At 40.7% G+C, this 23,607-nt stretch overlaps 11 protein-coding genes across 11 annotated transcripts; 7 read left to right on the top strand and 4 right to left on the bottom strand. All coding sequences in view use genetic code 12, as the record gives it.

Moving 5' to 3' along the window:
- Nucleotides 1-17: 17 nt before the first annotated feature.
- KGF57_002851 (uncharacterized protein) lies at nt 18-680 on the top strand (the record flags this gene model as incomplete). The annotated part of the gene is made up of 1 exon (XM_051752208.1): nt 18-680. One exon carries the CDS (start codon nt 18-20, stop codon nt 678-680), a length of 663 nt encoding a protein of 220 aa, XP_051608678.1.
- Nucleotides 681-772: 92 nt separating this feature from the next.
- KGF57_002850 (uncharacterized protein) lies at nt 773-2,338 on the top strand (the record flags this gene model as incomplete). The annotated part of the gene is made up of 1 exon (XM_051752207.1): nt 773-2,338. The coding sequence occupies one exon, from the start codon at nt 773-775 to the stop codon at nt 2,336-2,338; it is 1,566 nt and encodes a 521-aa protein (XP_051608677.1).
- A 3,631-nt stretch (nt 2,339-5,969) lies between these two features.
- Nucleotides 5,970-7,655, top strand: PHO84 (phosphate transporter; the record flags this gene model as incomplete). Its single annotated transcript, XM_051752206.1, has 1 exon — nt 5,970-7,655. The coding sequence occupies one exon, from the start codon at nt 5,970-5,972 to the stop codon at nt 7,653-7,655; it is 1,686 nt and encodes a 561-aa protein (XP_051608676.1).
- A 263-nt stretch (nt 7,656-7,918) lies between these two features.
- KGF57_002848 (uncharacterized protein) lies at nt 7,919-10,899 on the bottom strand (the record flags this gene model as incomplete). The annotated part of the gene is made up of 2 exons (XM_051752205.1): nt 7,919-8,940; nt 9,093-10,899. The coding sequence occupies 2 exons, from the start codon at nt 10,897-10,899 to the stop codon at nt 7,919-7,921; spliced, it is 2,829 nt and encodes a 942-aa protein (XP_051608675.1).
- A 1,288-nt stretch (nt 10,900-12,187) lies between these two features.
- IPT1 (inositolphosphotransferase) lies at nt 12,188-13,546 on the bottom strand (the record flags this gene model as incomplete). Its single annotated transcript, XM_051752203.1, has 1 exon — nt 12,188-13,546. One exon carries the CDS (start codon nt 13,544-13,546, stop codon nt 12,188-12,190), a length of 1,359 nt encoding a protein of 452 aa, XP_051608674.1.
- A 1,304-nt stretch (nt 13,547-14,850) lies between these two features.
- KGF57_002846 (phosphatase PAP2 family protein) lies at nt 14,851-15,588 on the bottom strand (the record flags this gene model as incomplete). The annotated part of the gene is made up of 1 exon (XM_051752202.1): nt 14,851-15,588. The coding sequence occupies one exon, from the start codon at nt 15,586-15,588 to the stop codon at nt 14,851-14,853; it is 738 nt and encodes a 245-aa protein (XP_051608673.1).
- Nucleotides 15,589-15,692: 104 nt separating this feature from the next.
- Nucleotides 15,693-17,087, bottom strand: KGF57_002845 (uncharacterized protein; the record flags this gene model as incomplete). The annotated part of the gene is made up of 1 exon (XM_051752201.1): nt 15,693-17,087. The coding sequence occupies one exon, from the start codon at nt 17,085-17,087 to the stop codon at nt 15,693-15,695; it is 1,395 nt and encodes a 464-aa protein (XP_051608672.1).
- Nucleotides 17,088-17,652: 565 nt separating this feature from the next.
- KGF57_002844 (uncharacterized protein) lies at nt 17,653-18,588 on the top strand (the record flags this gene model as incomplete). Its single annotated transcript, XM_051752200.1, has 1 exon — nt 17,653-18,588. One exon carries the CDS (start codon nt 17,653-17,655, stop codon nt 18,586-18,588), a length of 936 nt encoding a protein of 311 aa, XP_051608671.1.
- A 127-nt stretch (nt 18,589-18,715) lies between these two features.
- On the top strand, nt 18,716-19,519 carry ARO7 (chorismate mutase; the record flags this gene model as incomplete). The annotated part of the gene is made up of 1 exon (XM_051752199.1): nt 18,716-19,519. One exon carries the CDS (start codon nt 18,716-18,718, stop codon nt 19,517-19,519), a length of 804 nt encoding a protein of 267 aa, XP_051608670.1.
- A 637-nt stretch (nt 19,520-20,156) lies between these two features.
- Nucleotides 20,157-22,499, top strand: BTA1 (Bta1p; the record flags this gene model as incomplete). The annotated part of the gene is made up of 1 exon (XM_051752198.1): nt 20,157-22,499. The coding sequence occupies one exon, from the start codon at nt 20,157-20,159 to the stop codon at nt 22,497-22,499; it is 2,343 nt and encodes a 780-aa protein (XP_051608669.1).
- Nucleotides 22,500-22,638: 139 nt separating this feature from the next.
- On the top strand, nt 22,639-23,385 carry CCS1 (copper chaperone; the record flags this gene model as incomplete). Its single annotated transcript, XM_051752197.1, has 1 exon — nt 22,639-23,385. One exon carries the CDS (start codon nt 22,639-22,641, stop codon nt 23,383-23,385), a length of 747 nt encoding a protein of 248 aa, XP_051608668.1.
- Between the last annotated feature and the right edge of the window lie 222 nt (nt 23,386-23,607).

The following is a 23,607-nucleotide window of genomic DNA, read 5'->3' as shown; positions in this document are numbered from 1 at the left end:
TAAACATAGACACATACATGGAACGAAAGAAACTAGTGGAGCTCAAGACACCAGCGGAATCAAAGAACCTTGTCTTGGTGTTGGTGAATGGAGATTATCCAAGTGTTGTATACGATGAAGATGATGGTGTGAGGGTGTACACGTTGAGGTGTCCTTTACAACAGAAAGCATTTATCAAATATCTACGACCAGCAACTGTGATACTTCAATTCCACACATTGACGGAACTTCAACAGTTGCTAGATATGCAGCTACAAAAAGTGATTGTGTCAATCGAGCCTGGATTATTAACCCTTACCGCTGAATCCACAATTACGTTCCAGTTGATACGATATTTATGTCAAAAGTATGAATGTGACTTGATCTGCGCCAGGGAATTCGACATTTCAGAAGTGAAGCGAATAATTGAACTTGACTTTCCCATCGATCCCACATGTGGTGAATCTTTGTATATACCACATAGCTGGGACAGCTGGGGTAAGATTGTGCTTCATGGGAGGTCAGTTCAGGAGTGGGCTGGTGTGATTCGTAGTGAAGAAACACTTGCGCAACTTGATGACACTCGATTGGATGATTATTTAGAGAAATATGTGAAGACGGTTGAAGTAGAGGAGCCTGTTAGAGTACCACAGACCATGGATGAGTTTGTACGAGCTGTGTATGAAGAAAAAATAAATTAGTACACCCATACACACACACACACACATTCTCTCTCTCTGTCTCTGTCTTATTCTTTTACTGCAGTTTCTCTACCCCTCCCCTCCCCCTCCTGATGGATTTCGTATCAGAGCCACCCAAGGAAGATCAAACAGAAGATGCGCTAGAAGGGGAAACTTTGATAGAAGATCGTCAAGCAGAGAATGCTCAAGTACCAACTGATAAACCTCAACCCTCCAAGAGAAGACGATCATCGGTGCATAAAAAGAAATTGAAGAAAAAGAATGCCAAACCAAATCTTGTTCTTGAGGTCACCGATACATTTCCAGTGAAAAACGTCAGGTCTTTGATCCTACAAGTGTTCAATTGTGGACTGCAGCAAAAGTGGTGTAGGATTGAAAATCCAGATAAGGTGAAGAATGTATGTGTTTGTTTTGCACATGGGTTGAAGGAGTTGTCATTTATACAATCCAGTGTGGTTAAGGCGGTACTACCTGGCAGCAAAGATTTTATTTACGACCCTTTGAGTACGATTTGCTCCTTACCTCTTACCAAAAATGAAAAGAAGACCATTATGGAGAAACTGAAACAGGAAAAGATCACCATCAGGGACTTACTACTTAGTGAGCAGCAGTTGCGTGAATTGGAGTATCCTAATGGAATGCGAACCAAGCCACTGCCAACAGGGCAGTCACGCATATTTGCTTTAGATTGCGAGTTCTGCAAAGCCAGTGATATCCATGTGTTGACTCGTATTTCTTTGATTGATTTTGATGGAAATGTGGTCTTTGATGAGCTTGTGAAACCGGTGGAGGAGATAACTGATTATGTTACTAGATACTCTGGTATAACTAAGGAGCTACTTGAAGACGTCAACACCTCCATTGAGCAAATCCAGCATTTATTCTTGGAAACCGTGTTCCAAGAAGATATTCTCGTTGGTCATTCTTTGGAATCTGATTTACGTGTGATGAAAATTACTCATGAAAATATTGTCGATACCGCCATTACCTATGAGCATGCCAGGGGTCCACCATCGAAACCTTCGTTAAGATGGCTAGCCAAAACGTTTCTCGGTAGGGAGATACAGGCTGGTGAAGACAGTGGCAATGGCCATTCATCGATCGAGGACGCAAAAGCGTGCTTGGACTTGGTGAAGTTGAAAATACAAGAGGGTAAATGTTTCGGGACCAATGTTGGTGAAGTATCCATTTTCGAAAAGTTGAAGGATGTCAAGACATTGCTATCAACGTATAGCTCTGTTACCAATGATGATGCTGTGGTGGAAACAGTGCTAGAGGCGGAGCTGCACCCTCCCGGCCCCGGCCTCGCTATTCTAGAGTTGAAAGATCTACAGTACAATCTCAAATGGGATACACCATCCCCCACGTACGATGGTGTACTAGACTACAACGTTGCTGAAGCATGCAACAGAACCAACTCACGTCTTGAGTCAATTTATAATTCACTACCAGAAAATACACTATTCATTCTTATTTCCCAACTGTCTGATCCCACGATGATGCAAAAGTTGCGCAAGATACGCGGCAATTTTCAGCGATTGGAAAGACAGGGAAGTGGTGTGCTGGCGGAAGAACTGTGGGATATCAACAAATCAGATCAACTAGTTGCTGAAACAGCCAAAGCAAGGGAGTCCCTAATGTTTATAAAAATTAAATAGAGTAGTAATGCCATCTTTTCTCACTCAAATCGAGGTGTGACTTTTGCGATGTGGTTTTGTGGCTCTGATTCGTCTTGATCCACCCTTTCAACGATGAGTTTGTTCCAGTAGGGATCCATTCATTGACCCAAGTGATAGACTCCCCTATGGTATCGTGTATGGGAATAGGTACATTCTTTGGTTGTGGAACTGGAGTGTTGGTGCCGCTTTGCGAAAACATAGTACTGTGAAAGGAGGAGTGACGGAAAGAAGAGAGAATACGAGAGGGAGCGGGGGATGCAGATCTAAAGGAGGAGTTTAGCAATCAAATTTATATTTATTCGAGCTCTGTTTATTTTATTTTTTCTTTTCTTTTCTTCTTCTATGGAGAGAGAAATGGGGAGATCTCACCCCCATTTGCCTCCCATTTGAGACTGATGTGTTTCAATAACATCGCCAGGCTCTATTCATCCCAAGGTTACAGGAGTATCTTTATCGCCGAGCTTCATTCCTTTGTACAAAAATCGCAATGATTTAGGATCTTCCTTTATATTTTTACAATACGCCTTGTGTAGTGTACTTATTGTTATAGGTTTTATAACAAATTCACAATCTCCACCACTTCCATCCGTTGACACTGTGGTGGCCATCGCGATGGCCCCTATGCTCTTTGACATGCTCTCCTTTCTGAAGCCAATAATCCCCTGAATCTTCTCCACGCTCATCGTGCTCTTCTTTTCCTAATTGAGTTTCTGTAATCTCTGGAGTAGCAGACTGATGATCATCATGTGACATGATTTCGATGACTTTATGGCTGTTGTGGCAGCTTTGAGCAGGTCAATGCTGCCAATCCTATCTCTATTTCTCGAGTTCCGATATTTTCTTTGTTTTTTCTATGAGCCAAGAGGGTATCACTCTGGGAAAGCATCTATACCTGTTTTTGTCTCCCTGGGAAGGTCTGCAATGAAGACAACAATACGATCTTTTTTGAACAAAAGATATTGGATTGGGTCGAGATGTGGAAACACCTCTCATCTGGTTATCTAATCGTTACCTACAAGGTTTATAATACTGTATTGCAAGTTTAAATTTTTTTTTTTGCTAGAAAGTTGCAACAAAAAACTATACAAGAAACCGAAAATATCTGCAAACTTTCTGAGATCCTCTCTTAATGCCAATTAAACATAGCAGGTTATGTGCCACCAACAACTCAACTCCAATAAGATCTGCAAACAGTTTCGTAACTGTAAACCAAGCCGATCTTTTCGAAAAATTTCTTTTTCTTTTTTTTTTTTTTTTGTTGAAAATCATCTCGTACGTCACAGAAACCAAGGATACCAACTGGCCAATTGCATTAAACAATCGACTATTTTTACAATTTACGAGTGCCCTTTCAAATCGCGTGTTCTGTCTCTTCTTACTTGTTGTGAAGTTTGTATATCGTTGCAGCCAAAAAAAAAAAAATAAATGCGCTACACAATAGCAGAGAGTAAATTTAAAAAGATGCCTTGGTGCATGTAGTTTTACGGTGCAGGAGAAAAATGATAAAAACAGATCGACGACAAAGCCACGTGTGCGAATTAAAAATTAAATACGGAATGCAAGGGTTTGTCTCTGACAATGCATCTCGTGCAATTGACAAACTTAGCCGACTCTGCTACATAGACTGGGTTGATGTCACTTGGGAGATGAAGCCGGGAGGAAGGCGGGGCAGCTTTTGTCAGTAGCTGGGAACGTATGTAGATGAGCTATAGCAAACAAAAGGAAAGAAACTCTCTACAATTAGCTATTTGGTAATGGTGCGTTAGTTTTACAGGCTACTCAAACGGTGGTGCATAGAGTAGTATATGCATTAAAGGCTATATGCAAACTTAATCGTCTTCTTTGTTGTCTAGGTTTCATTTATTTCTAAAGGTTTTTTTTTCTGTATATCTGTAGGTGGCTGTTATTTTGTTTCTATAAAAATCGACACACGTGGGTCCCCAATTTCTTACAAGTTTGTGTAACTACTGATTTAGTGTGTATTTGTGCATGTATAACATGCATAGTCTAAAACCTTCTCTCTAGGTAGAACAATAGGAATTTAATTTTCTTTTTCTTTTCTTCTCTTTTTTTTTTTTTTTTCGCAGTTGAAGCTTATCTAACTAGAGAGAGAGAGAGAGAGAGAGAGAGATTACGACCCACGTGGGCTACTCCAGAAAACCACAAGATTGATAATTTTGCCGTCCACAAAGCAAAACTAAAAAAAAATGAAACAAAAATTTAACTAATCTTTCCCATCGGAAAGGGCATTTTAATAGCACCTTTTTTGCTCAGCCTACGCCTTGTTCTCAATGCAACCCATTAAACAGAACAAGGAGATCCCCAATCGCCGTACGACCCAGAGTTTCATTTCTTTAGATTTTGACGTGTATTTTTTTTTTTGTTAAATTGTTTTAATTTTTACTTTTTTTTCTTGCAATAATATTATTCCTATTAGACGAGTGAACAAACACCACCCGACAAGCTTTTTCTTACGATCCAGGGACAAGGAGGACACGTAGTAATATAGAGAGCTAGCTTTTCTTGGTAGGGGTCGTGATGACAGCTGGTGGTTCCTTTGTTGAAAGGTTTTTTCCTTTTTTTTTGACAGGGACAAGAAAAACAGTTGCAAGATCAAAGATCGTTGTCACGCGAGCGAGCCAGCATTTGCAGAAAAGGATAGTGCTTTCGTAAGATTCAAAGCGGAAATAAGGTTTTCAGCTTACATGGGTGTGGATAATTACGCCTGTTGGAAATAGAGAAAAAGAAAATAGATAGGCCACATGGACTTGTGGCATTACTTAGTAAAAATATTTTATTTGATCTCTTTTCTTCACAGTACACTCGATTGTGTGCTGTAGGCGAAATTTGCCGTAATTTGAAGAATCAGAACAAGACAATAGCACACACTACCCACCCACGAGCTTGTCTCTTGCGCCTCTACTTCCCTTCCCCCCCCCTCCCCCCGCCCTACATTTTTTGAAAAGACCACGATGTCAACTGGTTTGCAATTTTGTACTTCTCATCTAAAAAAGAAACGTGAGACTGCAGAGACGGTTATTTTACAACTCTTTACAATTTGTTTCATGGATTATTAAACCTCATGAGCAATTAATTTCATTGCTGTTTTTTTTTTGGAGAGAACTTAACCACTACTGGAGCTATAGCTCTTCTGTGAGAGCAGAGAGAGAGAGCTCTCGGATATGCCCTCTTGACCACACTTCTTCCACCGGCTGTTTCAAGCAATGTACTTAGTTAACAGCCCATTTAAAGCCTATTAAAAGAAAGGTTATACTAAAACTAAAAAATAAAAAAAATTAAAAAAGAAAAGGAATACTGTATATGTGCTTATGCAATGCATTGTGTAATTATTAATTGTAACAAAAGAAAAGAGACAAAACTCATTTAATTTTTTTTTTTAACAATTAACCAATGCCACAAAGTACTTCTTTCTCTCTTTATTCCAATTTGGTGCCATCTCCAATCCCTCTTTTCTTTTGATATAAATTACAGAAGGATTTTCCAACATTTGAGAAGAACAAGACATACTCAATCTCCTTTGCTTTCCTCTCCTCTCCTCTCCTCTACAACAAACTTCCATCCACTTTACTCCACTCAACCTGCCAGCAGAATGTCACTGTCATCAGATATTGAGCAAGGTCACGACCAAGTCCACCCCCGCCACGTCAGTCAAAGTGGTGGTAAGACCGCTTTCAAAGATTACTTGGGTAAGTTTGCTGATGTAGAGGATCCATTGGAAAGAAGAAGATTGGCTTTGGAGGAAATTGACAAGTCCGGTTTCGGTTGGACTCAAGTCAAGATGATTATGATTGCCGGTGTTGGTTTCATGACTGATTCTTACGATATCTTTGCCATTAACTTGTCGGTCAACTTCTTGCAATGGGTTTACTGGGAAAACGGTGTTATGCCAGACTCGACCACCACATTGATCAAGGTTGCCACTTCTGTTGGTACTGTTATTGGTCAAGTCAGTTTTGGTACCATGGCTGATATTGTTGGACGTAAAAAGATTTACGGTTTGGAATTGGCTATTATGATCTTTGCTACTATTGCCCAAGTTGTTCTTGGAGAGTCCCCTGCTATTAATTTTGTTGCCATCTTTTCTGCATTGAGAATCTTGATGGGTATTGGTATTGGTGGTGATTACCCATTGTCATCTATTATTTCATCTGAGTTCTCCACCACTAAATGGAGAGGTGCAATTATGTCTGCAGTGTTCTCCAACCAAGGTTTGGGTCAAATCTTTGCTGGTGTCGTTGCCATGATTTGTGTTGCTGGTTACAAGGACGACTTGATCAATTACACAAGCAAAACCGGATGTACCGGCCCTTGTCGTAAAGCATGTGATCAAATGTGGAGAATTGTTATTGGTTTCGGATGTGTTCCAGGATGTATTGCCTTGTACTACAGATTGACCATTGCTGAGTCACCAAGATATGCCCTTGATTTGGATGAAGAAGGAAACTTGAAGAAACCAGAGAACGCAGAGGTTGAAGACTTGAACAATGTTGAAATTGAAGTACCAAAGGCCAGTTTTAAAGATTTCATTAGACATTTCGGACAATGGAAATATGGTAAAATTTTGTTGGGAACTGCAGGCTCTTGGTTCATGTTGGATGTTGCTTACTATGGTTTAGGTTTGAACACAACTACTATCCTTCAAGCTATTGGTTACGCCAGTAAAAAGACTATTTACCACACTTTCTATGACAGTGCTGCCGGTAACTTGATTCTTGTTTGTGCAGGTTCTCTTCCTGGTTATTGGTTCACTGCAGCTACTATTGATACTGTTGGAAGAAAGCCAATTCAAATTGGAGGATTCATTCTTTTGACCATCATTCTTTGTATCATGGGATTTGCATACCACAAGCTTGGAGACAAGGGTTTGCTTGCTCTTTTCGTTTTGGCTCAATTTTTCCAAAACTTTGGTCCAAACACCACCACCTTCGTTGTTCCTGGTGAAGCTTTCCCAACTCGTTACAGAAGTACCGCTCACGGTTTGTCAGCTGCCAGTGGTAAAGTTGGTGCTATCATTGCCCAAACCTGTATCGGTACTCTTCAAAACCACAACTGTCCAGCAGGTGTAAAGGGTTGTTGGTTGAACCACGTGTTGGAAATCTTTGCTTTGTTTATGCTTCTTGGTATCTTCACCAGTTTCTTGATTCCAGAAACCAAGAGAATGACTTTGGAAGAGATTTGTGAGAAATACCACGATGAAGTTGATCTTACCACCATTGCTAGAGACAAGTTTGTCAAGGAAGAGCCAGAGCACTACGATTCAGATGTTAAGGCTTAATTTTAGTTCTTTTTTATTTAGTTTTTAATTGAGAGATATTTTGAAATAAGATGTTGTAAGGACTCTGAAGTTCACCAGTGCAAGGATTAGCAATATAGACTTGTCAACACATTCCCACATTCATAAGAAAAAAAACTTGAACACACACACGTGACTTCTCCACCACAACAACTTTTTGTTGGATTCCTTGAATTACCATACTTTCAACATATTTGCCTCGCTTCAGAGGTTACATGGTAAATAAGATAGTATTCCAAATTCAACTATTTACTAGATAAAATCTGTTCAACTGTATCAACCACGGTCGTTCTCAAATCAAGAAACTCCCACGGCAAGAGCTTCTTTGTGGCCGAGTTATTAACACGCCCCAAAACCTTGATATCATCCGGCCCACTACCAGGGTTGCCCTTTGGTAAATTCAATTCTGGCCATTTCTCATTGATAATATCCAAAATCATTTGCGTGCTAAATTGGCCATTATTCATAAACAACCGACAATCGACAGCTTGATCATTCGACATGGCAAACACATGAGCTTTGGCAACGTCACGAACATCAATAAACCCACCAACTTCATTATCAAATGAGCCATTGCCCTTTAACAAGTCACCAATCATAGCATTTGACTCATTAAGATGGTTTGGATCGCAATGGTATGCTTGTGGACCAAACACATACGACGGATTAACCACAGCCAAAGCGAAAGTTGGCTTGTTCATCTCCATAAACTCCCATGCCAACTTTTCGGCAAATGATTTGGCTCCGTAGTACGCCGTCACTGCATCGACCGTCGCATCTTCATATTTGATATTGTTCCAAGACTGTTCATCAAAAACGAGCTTGTTATTTCTCTCGTCAACATTGGAGTAGATGGCAGCATCAGATGAAGTAAGGACAAACCGAACCAATTGCGGTGCATATTGATCAGCCGCATTTAAAATGTTGCGTGTGCCTTCAATTGCCGGAACGATCAAGTCTTGCTCGGGGTTGGTAGTGGTGTAAGTGAATGGACTTGCCGTGTGTAGTATATATGAGACGTCGCTATGCTGCTTCAAGGATTCGTCAAATGCATTTGGTGCGGCAATGTTGGCCACTACCACATATTGAAATTTGGTGTTGTTGATTGATTTGGCCAACTTTTCTCCTTTTTCTTTTGATCGAACAGTCCCTACCACGTCATATTGTGATTGTAGAAGGAGCTTGACAATGTGCTGGGCGATAAACCCAAAGGCACCGGTTATGTAGACCTTCGGCATAAGTTGTCTGACTAAAGTGGAAATTAAAGCTGTGTCGACTTATTTTTCTTTTCAGATGATAACGGCTAATTACGCTGCGAACGAGAGATTTCAGACTTTGTTACACAAAAACACCACCAGTATTTCAAAATTCTTAAATACTGAACTTATATTACAGCTCCCGGTTTTACTATTTCCTTACGTACATACCAGTTGTCATGTTCAACCAAGTTGTGGTTAATATCGTAGTAGTAGTCCCAGGCATCTTTTCTAAAAATTGGTAAATCACCCATATCTGTGATGTCATAAGATTTTGGCATATCTGAATCCTGATTTAGTTCGTGATGGCGTTGTATACATTCCTTGGCGATGTTATATTCATCAAGCAAGACTTTCGAATCGCATGCACCTTCCTTCGTCAATTGGTGAAAATCATTGAAACGGGTTTCAGCTGGAGGAGGATTGGCGCACACTTGATCACTGACCCAAAGACTGAGGTCGGGTTGATAGTTGTGGTTATTGAAATGATGATTTCTCATGGCGTTGGCTCCATATTCATGCTTCATTGGTTCCTTGACCTTGTGGGGGATGTACACAGACGCACCTTCAAAATATGTGTGTCTGATGGGCAACAATTCAGCCAACGACTCCCAATTCCAGTTTTTACAGTGAACTAACATTGTGCTGAGATCATCTTTATCGCTGGTTGGTGGGGGTACTTCAGTATGGGACAATGCTGATATATCAATGTACAATCCACTTTGTATGTCAATAAACCTCGCGTCTATAAAGTTCTTGCCGTTACCCTGGCGAATATAGGTTGGAGCCACTTCCAACCAGTATCTGCCATTACCATACCGGGGGTTCTCCACAACCAAGGTGCGGTTAAACTCTCTACCCAATCTATCCAATTGAGCAATTGGCATTTGAACGTCGATATCAGTATCCCAGGGCATGTTTAAGCCATTAAAAGCCCAGCCTAATAATGACCCATGGTTAATCCAGCTGGCAAATCCATTCACCTCAGCAAATTGAAACCATGCGCGAATAATATGATGCAAGACACTTTGGCGTTCACGATCACTAATATATCTCTTGAAGAACGGGTAAGCAATGTGATGAGATTTCCCTTCTATAATATCTGTGTAGATCCAAGGGTACTTGAAATAACGGCCAGTGTAATCGACTAGGTGGTTGTTTGAGTACTCTAAGAACTCGAGGTATTCCAAATCCTCTTGCGTGATGGTGCGGTTGTTTAATTTCTCCTGTAAACCAAATATAACAACATCGGGCTTGAAAATGAAATCGGTGGGGTCAATCTCTACTCGTTTTTGTAAATTGACGACTGGTTTTTGTGATGGCAACTGCTTCATTTTGTTTACCAAAAGGTCCGACTTGACTGGTTTCATTTTATGGTTTCCAAATCTTTTTTTCCCAATCACAGGCACCTCAATAAACGATTCGTCAGTAGTGATGACAACTCGCCGAGGTATCGGATGCAGACAGTATAAATTGGCAGCACCACGTTGCACCTTTGTGTGGAATGCCTCCAACTGGTGAGCGCTTACTGAACCATATTCAACCAATGAGGGGTCGCAATCTCCCAGAGGAAACGCCATCCGGACTGGATTCAACAAATGATTCGCAACTGACAAATCTACCCAGTCGTCCCAGTGGAAATATATACCATTCGAGTCACCGATTTTTGAATCTAGTGAGTGCTCCCGTTCAATGACATAGTTGTACAAGTCTAATGCAATATTTTTGGGGTTGAAGTTGGACTCCTTGTGTAGTTCCAACGCACTCTCCTCGAGTTGTGCTTGATTGATGTTGGTAGTAATGAAAATTGTGATACTCTTGTATAGACATAGCAGTAAAAGTAGAAACGGGAGCAACGCTCTTAGCCTTTTGTTGTAGAAGCGAGGGATATACGGCGAGGTAGTTATGGTTGCTAACTTGGGTAGAAGCGTAAAAGACTGCTGCAGATTAGGATGATGTGCATATGCCATGGCTGTTGTGGAGAAATGTGAAGGTCAAAACTTATTCCCAGAACGAAGAAAAGCGTATAGGAGTTGTGGAATAAGTGTGTTAATTAAATATATAAAATTATACACCCTGGAGTGATATGATAAAGAACTGAAACTGAGATTTGTTGAAAAGCATCGACAAGAGGATATATTTATTGTATTTGGTGTCGCAAGATAATAAAGAGACGACAAAGAGCAAACATTGCACAAAAAAAATTTCATGTTTTATTTTTTTCTCTCTCTCTTTCTCTTTCTCTCTTGCAAGGCACAGCCATGTCAAAAATTACAATGCAAACATAGAAGAGTCACCATCTCACGCGTTGCACTTTAAGCCAAACGTGGCTTACACAACACTCCTCTTGACTATAGCTAACATAAGTTTACCCCTATACACATAGTTTTGTTTTTCTCCTTTTTTTTGTTCTGACAACACTTAACCTGTGATGACTGTGTCCTACTTTTTATGTTGCTATAACGCATCGATCGCGTGATGCTTACAATCGCTTCTCGCCGATTGGCAACAACACACCAAAAAAACAATAGAAGAAAAAAAAAAAAAACAAAAAACAAAGAAAAAGACAAAAAAAAAAATTTTAAAATTTTTTTGGAAATTCATTTTCTTGTGTACCTTTGCTACAACAGATCTCACGCGCAATGTTAGTCTTCACTGCCATCACTACATAGCAATACCCGTACAACTCCTCTATCGTTAGACCTCATCAACTCTCGTATTCTTTCTGCATCCCTTGCATGCGATCTCAAGATCCTAGTTTATTGAATCGATATCTATGACGACATACAAGAAAATTTTTATTTTTTATTTTTTTTTTATTTCTTTTTTCTTCTTTACGTTTTAACACTCGCACGACCTAATCTCCCCCAACTGGGGAAAATTGTACACAAACAAGCGCCATCGCCATTACATACAGGATATAGTTACACTTTTCATTCTAGGAGGGACGGCTGGATCACTCTTTACAATCCGTGCTGGGAGACACCCACAACGTGCTAGAATACGGATGTTAAACTCGATTGGCACGGCTCAGTGTCCTACTAATTGAAGCTTGTTTCAAGTCAGATTGTCGAATGCTGTGCCATATTGTTACTTCTATTGTTTTTGCTCTTGCTTCTCCTATTTCCTCTCCTCCTGCTTGATCTGATACATAGAATCTGTCGTGCAATTTCAAAACTCTATTGTTGTAGCTCTATTGTTATAGCTCTATTGTTCGATCTTCTGGTACAGAGAAACACGGTTCTCAACTTCGCCCCACTAGCTAAGTGGGTCAAAAAATGACTGAAGCTTAGTATTTCGAAACACTCTCATTCCCATGGTACTTCCCTTGGCAAAGTTGTATTGCAACCTCAGCTGCAAAAACAACTCATTCACTCTTCTCAACCGGTGATACATGATCGCAAACCAAATTAATGCATAGCACATCCCGACAAACAAATCTAATCGCCAATGATGGTCCAAATAGATGGTCGCCCACCACTGCAAAACTACAAATGCAAATGAAATTAGCTTAACGAACGTCCACCGTGCGTAATACGAAACAAACAAAAACGTCATTACTGCCATGGCAGAATGAAGACTTGGAACTGCACCAAAGACTATTGGTGATGCATGGAAACCTTTACTATTCAAATGTGTACCCAATGCAACGTCGACTCTGGTTAACCCTGCAGCATAGCCTGGTAAATCATAGTTAGCCTCAGCATCTTCTCCGTACATGTGTATAAACCATGGTGGAGCACAAGGAAACAATAAATGAGTGAGAACACCGCATATGTTTTGGAACCCAAGAGCCCATCCATAATACTTTAACGCCCCTGGTGCATGGAATACATAAAGCCAGACAGCAGTGATAATGGGCACAGTTATGTGGCCCAACACATAAGACGTCCATGCAAGTAAATCTTTCCAAGTACGAATTGGCGTTCTTAACCAGTAATCAAAATTAAGGATAAACCAAGAAGTGGCAAGTAAGAAAGGTGGTGCCCAATACCAGCAATTGCGAGGAACTTGCCAGTGGTATCCATATTGGTTTTGCTTTTCCCGAATGTATTTGTTAACAGACGTTGCCATGTCATTGACAACTCTGGTATCAAGTGGTTTGAAAAAAGTCAACTGTTTGATCTCACCTTGAAAGTTTGCTTCTGGCGGTTTACCAATTGCAACGACTCCCGGCTCCAAATCGTCGCTTTCAAATGATTCCATTTCAAAAGAAGAAGAGCCTTCCTCCGAGACAGCGACATCATCTTCGCTCTTCAATGGCACATACTTGGATTTTGAATTTGCGAGTTTTCCTTTTTGTCTGTATACTGCAAAATACAACAACCACCCAATGGCAAAAAAACTAGGAATGCAAATGAGGGCACCCTTCCAGGTAGAAAACATGAATGTGTCAACGTGAAATGGCAATGCCACGTGTATAGTAGGACGTATCGAGTGTGGAATCAATCCAGCATTTTTGAATATGAGAAGCCAAATGAATATGGGCCCAAAATTTAGCCAAAAATTTAGGACGAGGCCAAGTATACTTCGTTCATTAAGCCCTGACCAGAAAATCCGCTCAAAGAACTGATAAATGAATAGGAATGGCTTCAAGAGGTTTAGTAGGACTTCCATGGCTCTTTAGTTGTCGTGAGGTTGACTATGGCACGCTCGGGAAGACGAAAAAAAAAAAAAGGCAGAAAAATAAATAAAAACAACCAATAAAATAAAGTTGACTTCTGAAAGCTTGGCTTCAAGGGGCGGAGTGTTGATGTGGTGGGTTAGATGTTGTGAGCAACGGGACTTGTGAGGGTGTGAACGCTGCCAAAAAAAGAAAAAAGAAGGATGTGGATGGCTCCTAATAACCCCCCTTTTCAATGCCTAAAATGAGACGAAAGTTGTATTACCCTTCTCCCTTTTTTAGTTGAAGGGGGATGGTTCTAATTTATAACGAGAAACTAGGGACAAAAAAGGAAAAAGAAATTTCTTTAATAAAAAAAAAACAAGAATAAACAACAGTGGAATTATGTACTCACAACACTTTGTCCTATCTCACTCCTTGCTATTGAGAGGAAGGGGCGTGTTGAACTATCCTCTTGATTACATTTCAAACGTTGATAGAACTATGTCCCCATGGCACTGCTTAAAGGACATTAACAGTTGGATCCAGACCAACATCACGCGACACTAATGTGCAAACTGTAGAATAAGTGAATTTAGTCTGGATCATTCTGAGTTGGCTTTACCTTGCCACGTAAGCCAGATACAAAGATAGCCAGGCGCAACAAGCAAGAGCACGCCCCCTGGGTTTAGACTAGCTTTAGCAATAAGATTATTTCTTGGTACATTTTTATGCACAGTCATGCAGATGCCACAAAGAATAATACATCAGACGACACGGAAATTTTATTTCCTTTCCGAACCAAATTCTTCCGTGTGGGTCAAGTTCCGAACAAAGGGACAAGACCTGGCAAGTGAGAGGTTGGACCCCTGTATGTATCTTCCTTCGCGATGCCTTCGCTATGCCTCCGCCTGCTTTCGCCTGGCACTCCTTACACTCTAGCGCATTAGCGGCAAGCGCATCCCAGCTACACCGTTTGCCGTTTCTTTTTCTGTTTCGGAGTTAAGGCTTTTAAATTTTCGTTCGCATCACAAAACGCAAAACAAATAGTGCGAGTTTCAAATTACGAGGGTTCCGCGTAACGGATGAAGATCACAACACGGCACCAGCAAACAACCCTGATCTACTTGGGCTTGTTTGAGATGCTATGTGTCTGACCACGACAGTGTTTAGAGTAGACATGCGGCAAGATTCAGTCTCACAGTACAAAACGATTTGACGTACCCGTATTCCCAGAAATCTGCTCACCTCTATGTTTTCTATTGTCTATAAATCTTTATCTAACTTTGAAAATGCTGTCCCTTCCAGAATAACATCTCTATACCCGATACTTCCAATAACTAAACCAAGCAAATACTATCCCCAACAGACTTCCAAACGCCACATCAAAGAAATGGTGACGGTAGTCTTGGGTTCTGCTGATGGCAATATACGTTGCTGCCAAAACGGGCAAACTACCAACAATGACCAATGCAGCACGGTGCCTGACTCTCGATAAAAAAGCAAACTGGTTGAATATCCATAGGGTTAGGAACAACAACCCTGCAAAAGCCATGGATGAATGACCCGATGGTGTAGACCTCAACCCATCATACAAATGTTTCTTTCCCATCGGCATAGTACACACACTCAAGTCAACCAAGGTGTCTATAGGAGTTTCGAACGATGGTCCACAACGAGCAATGAAATCTGGTCGATGATTACCTATCCAGCACTTGAGAAGATCAGTAAACACAGACACCGCAGACACACTAAACAACAACCCAAGTAGTGAAACCTGTGCCAGGTGGAGTTTAGAGTGCAATGAGTCGCCCCTTAACACTGACAAGACAACAAGAACAACACATGGTATGTATGTCGAGTACAAGTACAACTCAAATCGACCTACGCGTTGTTTCGATGTATATGGATGCGAGATGGTGAGATCATTGATGTGGAAAAGACGCTGAAATGGAATCCAGTGTTTCCCGAACAAGTTATGGATTGTGCGTAGGGCAGCCACTACTATCCAATCAGGAAAGTAGGTCTTGAACGATTGAAGTTTTTCCAGTTGCATTACATGGTTTAAAGACAACGTGGTTCAAATTCTTTTTTTTTTTTTATTTTTATTTTTTTCTTTTCTATCTCTTTTCTAACTTTTAACAGTCTCTATAAAATACTCTAATATGCTCCGTTCTTGTTCAATGTCAAGAAGGTGAACAAAACACCCAAGTCATAAACAACCTTCAACGAACCTCCAACTGTAAAAGTAACCCATTGCAAGCCTTTTTCTGTCAACACACCAACAATACTAGGACCCACGATTTGCGCCAATGTCTTTACAACATTAACAAACCCAAACACGGCTGTTCTGTCATCATCAGGGACAGTAGCGGCTAAGAAAACGTGCTTCGGAGCGACATCCATTGTTTGCACTGAAGCCCTCAACACCAAGATCGTCAAAGTTACCTTGAATGAATTGGGGAATGGCAAAACCGCCAATAAAATAGATGCGGGTAAATGTGTAGCCACCATAGTCACAACAGGACCAAGTCTCTTTGTCATTGACGTGGACCCTAACGAGGTTGCACCGCTGATAAACCCAGTGATGAAAAATACAGATCCAAGGTATGACGAGGGGATGCCAAATTTCTGTTTAATATAGTATGATGTCCATGAAAGTGGCGTCAATGACGATGCAAATGAATCGAGACCAAATAATAATGAAATCTTCAACACAGTCAAGTAGACATCTGGTGACAAATGTGGAAGAAGATTAAAGAACGTTCCCTTTGGTTTAGGCTTAGGTTTAGGTTGTCCAAGGAGTTGAGTTGTCTCGCTTGCCGAAGCACTAGATGACTCAGTTCCTGCTGCATCACCCTCCACAGCACCTTCTTCATCGCGTGCAACTATCTTCTTTGGTTCAATAGCACTACTAATGAACAAAGACAAAATGACACCGATCAACGAAAGGACACAATACAAACCAAACACACTTTTGTAGCTCTCAATTTCATTGAACCCCCATTCTCTTCTCGTAAGATCAATAATCAGTCCAGCGACAAACGATCCAAACGCAGCACAAAACAGACCCAAAAATGTGTACCAAGCATATATATCTGACCTTTCTGTTTGGTTACACAATGAGGCGATACTCGATTGCTCAATCGTCCTGAATGGTCCAACTTCTCCACCCGACGGAGTTAAAATTCCAATCACAGCAGTAACAAGAAGCAAGTAGTAGTTATCCAATGTTGTAAACACAACACCAGTGGCCAACATGAGTACCGAACACAACACAAGAACACGCTTTCTACCAATTTGGTCAGTCACCAAACTGAGCAAAAATGAAGTAGTCAAATCTCCAACAAAAGTTAGCGTCATAAAGAATCCAATGTAAGATTCATCAATTCCCAAAGTTTTCAAATACAAAGCAAGAATCAATGAGGTTGAACCGAACCCAATGAGCCTGATCATTCTCAATGCGATAATGATGTACACGTCCCAGGAGGAGTTGAATAGGGTACTTAGCCCTATCTCGCTGCTAACGAAGGATAACCACGAACTGACGGACATAGTTTGTGTTGGAAAAGGGTATGTGAACGTGGGTGAAATTGAAACTGTGGTTTGTAAAATTGCTGAGTTTTGTTCAAGTGAGAAGAATTTTTGTGCTAAATATAGCCTCATTGTCAGTGGATTGCACCAGGTTCGCAAAGCACAGTACCAACTGTTTAAATGATTGTTATTAGCGTTATGCTGTCTAATGCATCATCTTGTTGAGTTTTGCCCATAGGCTTTCACCCCACTTGATAACACTTTGTGGGTGTGTTATGACGTAACTTGCAGCTATTGTCGGACGGCGGATAAGGGGCGGAACGAGGATTGAAATACAACTAATATACAGCTGACAAGAGAGAGTAACAGCGGAGAGAAAGAGGGGGGAAGGGGAGGAGGGCAAGGTAACTCTACTTTATGGTTATACTGAGCTATCAAGATTATTATTGTGCTTTGATTCTTGTCTCATTCAAAGTATTTTTTTCTTTGATGTGGGAATACAAAAACCGGTGATCGCAAAAGGGGACAAAAGAATTCCCCCCCCCTAGTTTCTTTATCTCTATGCATACAAATCTTTTGATTGGCAATGATATCCAGAGTTAAGCTCTTGCCATGCACATGCATACGCAGCTACGCTACATCTGCAAATGAATTCACTGACCACCACAAGCGTCTTGATCTCCATGATTGGCCAACATCAAAGAACCCGACACCTTACGAAGTATTTGGGCTATCGTCAAAAGACATAGGAATGTCGCGTAGTGAGTTGAATAGGATATTGAAGGCCAGATATGTGAAGCTAGTCAAGATTTATCACCCCGATACATCACTCGATTTGGCAGATAATTTTGGAACTCCCCTTGGGGACGAACAAAAGAGGAAACGGTTTGACTTGATTCAGGAATCATACGACATTCTACGAGATGCAAGGCGAAGAGTGGCTTATAACCGATTCAAAACCACTTCTTGGGAACAACAAGGTCCATATAACCCCAGCAGTGAACCATTTTCAAGGGAGAGTTTTGAAGCATACCGAAGGGCAAATGCACATCGTGCTAGATACGACTTCACCAAAGATGAGGCTTTCTGGCTGGCCGGAACTTGGAATGACTATTATCAAATGAAGTATCAACGAGCACCACCGACAAAGGAAGAGTTGGAGAAGAACAAGTATAAGATCTTATTCGGAGTTTTAGCATTCGGAGCGTTAGCTTTTGGATTGCAGATCATGAGTGCCATTGATCGGACGAACCAGTATCTAATTGACACACACAAGAAGAATCTACAATCTATGCGAGACTTGAATGTGAGCTACGAAGGAGATGGGTCGTACTCTGAGGCTGAAAATTTGCGCAAGTTCTTGATTGGACGAAGAGCCACTATGCGACTGAAGAACGATGGGTTTGGAGAGGAGGAGCCCAGTGATAACGAATTGTTACACAAATATGCTAAACACAGGGTGAACAAATGGGATAGGCAAGAGCAGGAATGGAACGAAAGACGTCAAAGTGACAATTTGTGAAACTTAAGTAGGGCTCGTACGAGATAACGAAAAAAAAAAAATTGACTCTGAGAAAAAGTTCAACATTGTTTGATTAACCGTAGATCATCATCATCATCATCACACCACCACCCCAACCCGAGCTACCATGGACTTTATGAAGCCAGAGACTGTGCTAGATTTGGCCAATATACGCCAGTCTCTAGTACGAATGGAAGACACGATTGTGTTTGACTTGATTGAACGCTCACAATTTTTCAGCTCACCATCGGTATACGAAAAGAATAAGTTTTCAATTCCCAATTTTGACGGCACATTTCTCGATTGGGCATTGTTACAAATGGAGATAGCTCATTCTCAAATAAGGCGATACGAGGCTCCCGATGAGACACCATTTTTCCCCGATCTGATCAAGGCGCCAATTTTACCACCCATCAATTACCCTAAAATCTTGGCTAGTTACTCAGATGAAATCAATGTCAATGACGAAATCATGAAATTTTACGTGGAAGACATTGTCCCTAAGGTGAGTTGCAAGGAAGGTGACCAATTGGAGAACTTGGGATCGGCGTCTACTTGCGACATCGAGTGTTTGCAAGCGATCTCCAGAAGAATACATTTTGGAAAGTTTGTTGCAGAGGCAAAATATGTCAACGATAAACCATTATACATCAAATTGATTCTCGCGAGGGATGTCAAGGGAATTGAGGACTCGATAACAAACAGTGCTGTTGAAGCTAAAATTTTGGAGAGATTGGTGGTCAAGGCACAGAGTTATGGTGTTGATCCTAGTTTGAGATTTGGTACAAATGTGCAAAGTAAGGTCAAGCCCGAAGTCATTGCTCAGTTGTATAAGAAATGGATCATTCCATTGACAAAAAAAGTGGAGGTTGATTATTTGTTGAGGAGATTGGAGGATGAGGATAAAGAAGTAATTGATAAATATAGATAAAAGTTGCATAGAGCTTAACTTCCATAGATGTACGTTTGAACAAAATCCTCCATGTTTCTAAATATATTTGTGTTTCATCAGCCGCTTTGGAACTTGAAAAATTGCATGTGCCGTCTAATATCTCAGAAACGTGCTCTATTTCCGTATTCGTACTTTTTATGAAAAGGGGCACGAGGTCAAAAGAGCTAAAAATAATGAAAAATAAAAATAAAAGGCTGTTGCATTATTTACCCTTCTTCTTCTTCTGTTGGTGGTATAAAATATTTTCCACGCACGAGGGCTTGGGTGTCAACAATTTTGTGTAACTGCGAAGTTTCAAAAAACGTGGGCCCCCCTCCCCCTCTCGTCCCCAACAAAGTCTGAAGAATTATAACTGTAAGCGGATAAGCATCAAATGAGCAGTCGGTTATTTAAATTCCAATTACAAAGGAAAAGACACGTCTGATCCCATTGCATCGAACCTTTTTTTCTTTCTTTCAAATATAAATACACTTGCAAAATTCACCAATTCTCAAATCTAAGACATCAGTTCTTTCTTTACTTCTTTTCTTTTCTTTTTTTTTTATTTTTTGTTTCTTTTGCACCCACGTTTCAACACTCGTCTTTTGAATTCAACATTGCAAACACAAGCACAGTTATGATTGATGTTGACTTTATTACTTCAGACTTTTCCAAAGTGAAAGTCTTCACCTCAGTTTCGTTGTTTTGTGGAATCATATATTTTGTTGCAAAATTAAACAAGACCATCAACTCAATCTTGGTATTCTGCTGGGCATGTTTCGTGAAGCCATTGATTCAGAAAAAGACCGTCAAGGCTGGAGTGAAAAACCAACAGCAAAATTTAGAATTGTTTTACAAAAATCAAGCCCACATATACGACACTACAAGAACCGTTTTGCTCAAAGGTAGAAAAGAATGTCTCAGATTGGCCATTTCACATTTGCAAAAGAAGAAAGATTTGGTTTGGATTGATATCGGGGGAGGTACTGGTTCAAACATTGAGTTTATGAATCAGGTCAGCAATATTTCTAAAAACTTTAAAGCGGTGTATTTGGTTGATCTTTCACCTTCATTGTGTGAAGTTGCCAGAAACAGGTTTGCTGCTCATGAATGGACAAATGTACACGTATTGGTTGCCGATGCTTGTGATTTCACAATTGACTACAAAAGTGCTGACTTGATCACTTTCTCATACTCATTGTCAATGATTCCAACTTTCAATGCTGCTATTGACAACGCTGTGTCCAAATTGGACAAACAAGGTATTATTGCTACAGTTGACTTTGGTATTCAAAGCAATGACACTTCCATAGGAAGAGTCAACACCTTGGGTGGATTGGTCAACAGAAACATGCCTTGGATTTTGAGAAATTTCTGGCGAATTTGGTTTGAAGCTGACAAGGTCTTTTTGGATTCTTCCAGAAGAAATTATTTGGAATACAAGTTTGGTACAATCAAGTCGGTCAATCAATACAACAAGACATTGGGCAGAATTCCATACTACATTTGGATTGGTTGTGACAAGGCAAGATCTACTCAAATTTTGACCAGATTGAATTGCTTGGCTACCGAATCACCATATCTTGCACCTTCCACCTCCCCAACCCCCCAACCAGGCTCATCAGCACCAGTTTCCAAAGGTCATGAAGCTGCTATCGCCAACTTGCAAAAGAACCTTCCATTTCCTTCTCTTTACTACCAGAGGGAAGTTTGGAGAGTCTATTATGACGAGATGAACCACTTGTATGAGCAATTCAAAAACCAGTACATCTACGCCTTTACTTGGGAAGATCCTAGAGAGGATCACAACATCTTAAACTTCACCAGTGATGATACCGTGTTGGCAATTACTTCTGCAGGTGACAACATCTTGAGCTATGCCTCTTTGGCAAGCCCACCAAAAAGAATCCACGCAGTTGATTTGAACCCATGTCAGAACCACTTGTTGGAATTGAAGTTGGCCTCTTTTAGAACACTTAAGCAAGACCAAATTTGGCAAATGTTTGGTGATGGACGCATTGACAACTTCACCGATCTCTTGATTGACAAATTGGGTCCTCACATGTCCTCAAATGCTTTCCAATACTGGATGGATAAAGGACCAAAAGCATTCGCTGGAAAAGGTCTTTACGACACCGGTTCAAGTAGATGGGCTATCCGATTGGCCAGAACTATCTTCAAAGTTTGTGGAATCTCAAAGCATGTTTCAGCATTGTGTAAAGCGTCAAGAATTGAAGAGCAAAAGCAAATCTGGAACGATCACATCAAACCCGTTTTGTTCAATCCTGTTGTTGCTTCGTTCTTGGTCGGAAACCCTATTTTCCTTTGGAAGGCGTTGGGTGTTCCTGCTAACCAAGCCAAATTGATGGGACCATCAGTTATTAAATACGTCATTGATACTTTAGAGCCAATCATCGAAAGATCATTGATTTCAGAAGACAACTATTTTTACTACTTGTGTTTGATGGGTCGCTATTCTAGAACCAATTGTCCTGATTATTTAACAACCAAGGGATACAAAAGATTGACAGGTCAAAAGTCGGTCACCGGTGAGATTCCAATTGACAATATTAGATTACACACAGACTTGTTGAATGATGTGTTTGCCAGATTGAGTAACAAGTCCATTACGATTGCAATCATCATGGATCATATGGACTGGTTTGATCCAAATGGCGTCGATGTCATCAATGAAATCACTGCCATTAAGCAATGCCTCGTGAAGGGTGGAAGAGTCATGTTGAGATCAGCAGCTACTCATCCTTGGTACATCAAGACATTTGAATCGCTTGGATTTGAGTGCAAAGCTGCTACAATTAGAGAATCTGGGAAAAGTATCGACAGAGTCAACATGTATGCATCGACATGGGTATGTACCAAGCTCGATGGTGAAGGCAATGACGATGAAATTGTTGTTGGCGATGTTGAAATTGAAAAGTTGGATGCTGGCCGTCGTAGAATGAGTAGCTTGAGGATTTAGTAGAATACATACAGGCAATATAGAGTGTAATTTTGTAATACTGTTTACTCGCACGTATATTCATATTTTTCTTTTCCAATTAATAATCCACAAATCACTCAATCACACCACAGTTTTGCCCAACACCACCCACCTCACTATGACAGCAAGCGCCTTTGAGATAGTGCTTGCAGTACCAATGGAATGTGGCTCATGTGTTGAGCTGGTCACAAATGCCTTAAAACATTTGAAAGGTATCGACAAGTTTGATATCAATTTGAAATCCAACTTAGTCACCACAGAAGGCACTCTCCCACCCAGTGAGATTGTTAAAGCGATCCAAGCTACAGGAAGGGATGCAATAATTCGTGGTACTGGTAAACCTGACTCTGCTGCTGTCTGCATACTTGAATCGTTTGATCCCAAGGATCGATTTAAGCCAGTCAAGGGGTTGGCAAGAATAGTTAAAGTCTCTCCACAAAATGTATTTGTTGATCTCACAGTCAATGGCTTGCCCAAGGGAACATACTACCCTTCAATTAGAGCTTCTGGAAACTTGTCGGAGGGAGCATTATCTACAGGTAAATTATTCTACGAGTTGGACCCAGTCGAGGTGACACAACCTTCAACCGCCAGTACCACTATCAACTCACTCGGTGCCAGTCAAGACTCAGGGAACTTGTTTGCTGGACAGTCATTCTTATTTGCAAAGCTAACTCCCAGTGAGATTATTGGAAGAAGTATCGTATTGTCAAGGTTGCAGAATGAGGTTACAAAGGACTCGCTTGTTGGTGTTATTGCTAGGTCTGCCGGTGCATGGGAAAACGACAAACAGGTTTGTAGCTGTAGCGGAAAAACAATCTGGCAAGAGAGAACAGATGCCAAAGCTCATGGTGTCGCTGTTTAGACTACGTGTATGCTATGTATAGAAATTGTTTTGATTTTTGTGTTGTCTGAAAATTGAATCAAAGGTAAAAATGAACTAAACATCAACAGTCAAGCATATCGTGCACAGTTTCATCCCCACCATCTTCAAAGCAAAGCCTCCTGGATAGACATAAACGCTTTCTCCTGGTTTGCATAACCCTGTCCCTATCCACCAACCCGTCCAAGAGTGTTACATTGCTAT

Source organism: Candida theae, assembly GCF_024610275.1.
Source record: "Candida theae strain CBS 12239 chromosome Unknown scaffold3, whole genome shotgun sequence".
Classification (NCBI taxonomy): Eukaryota; Fungi; Ascomycota; class Pichiomycetes; order Serinales; family Debaryomycetaceae; genus Lodderomyces; species Lodderomyces theae.
This window is presented reverse-complemented; position numbering and strand designations above follow the sequence as displayed.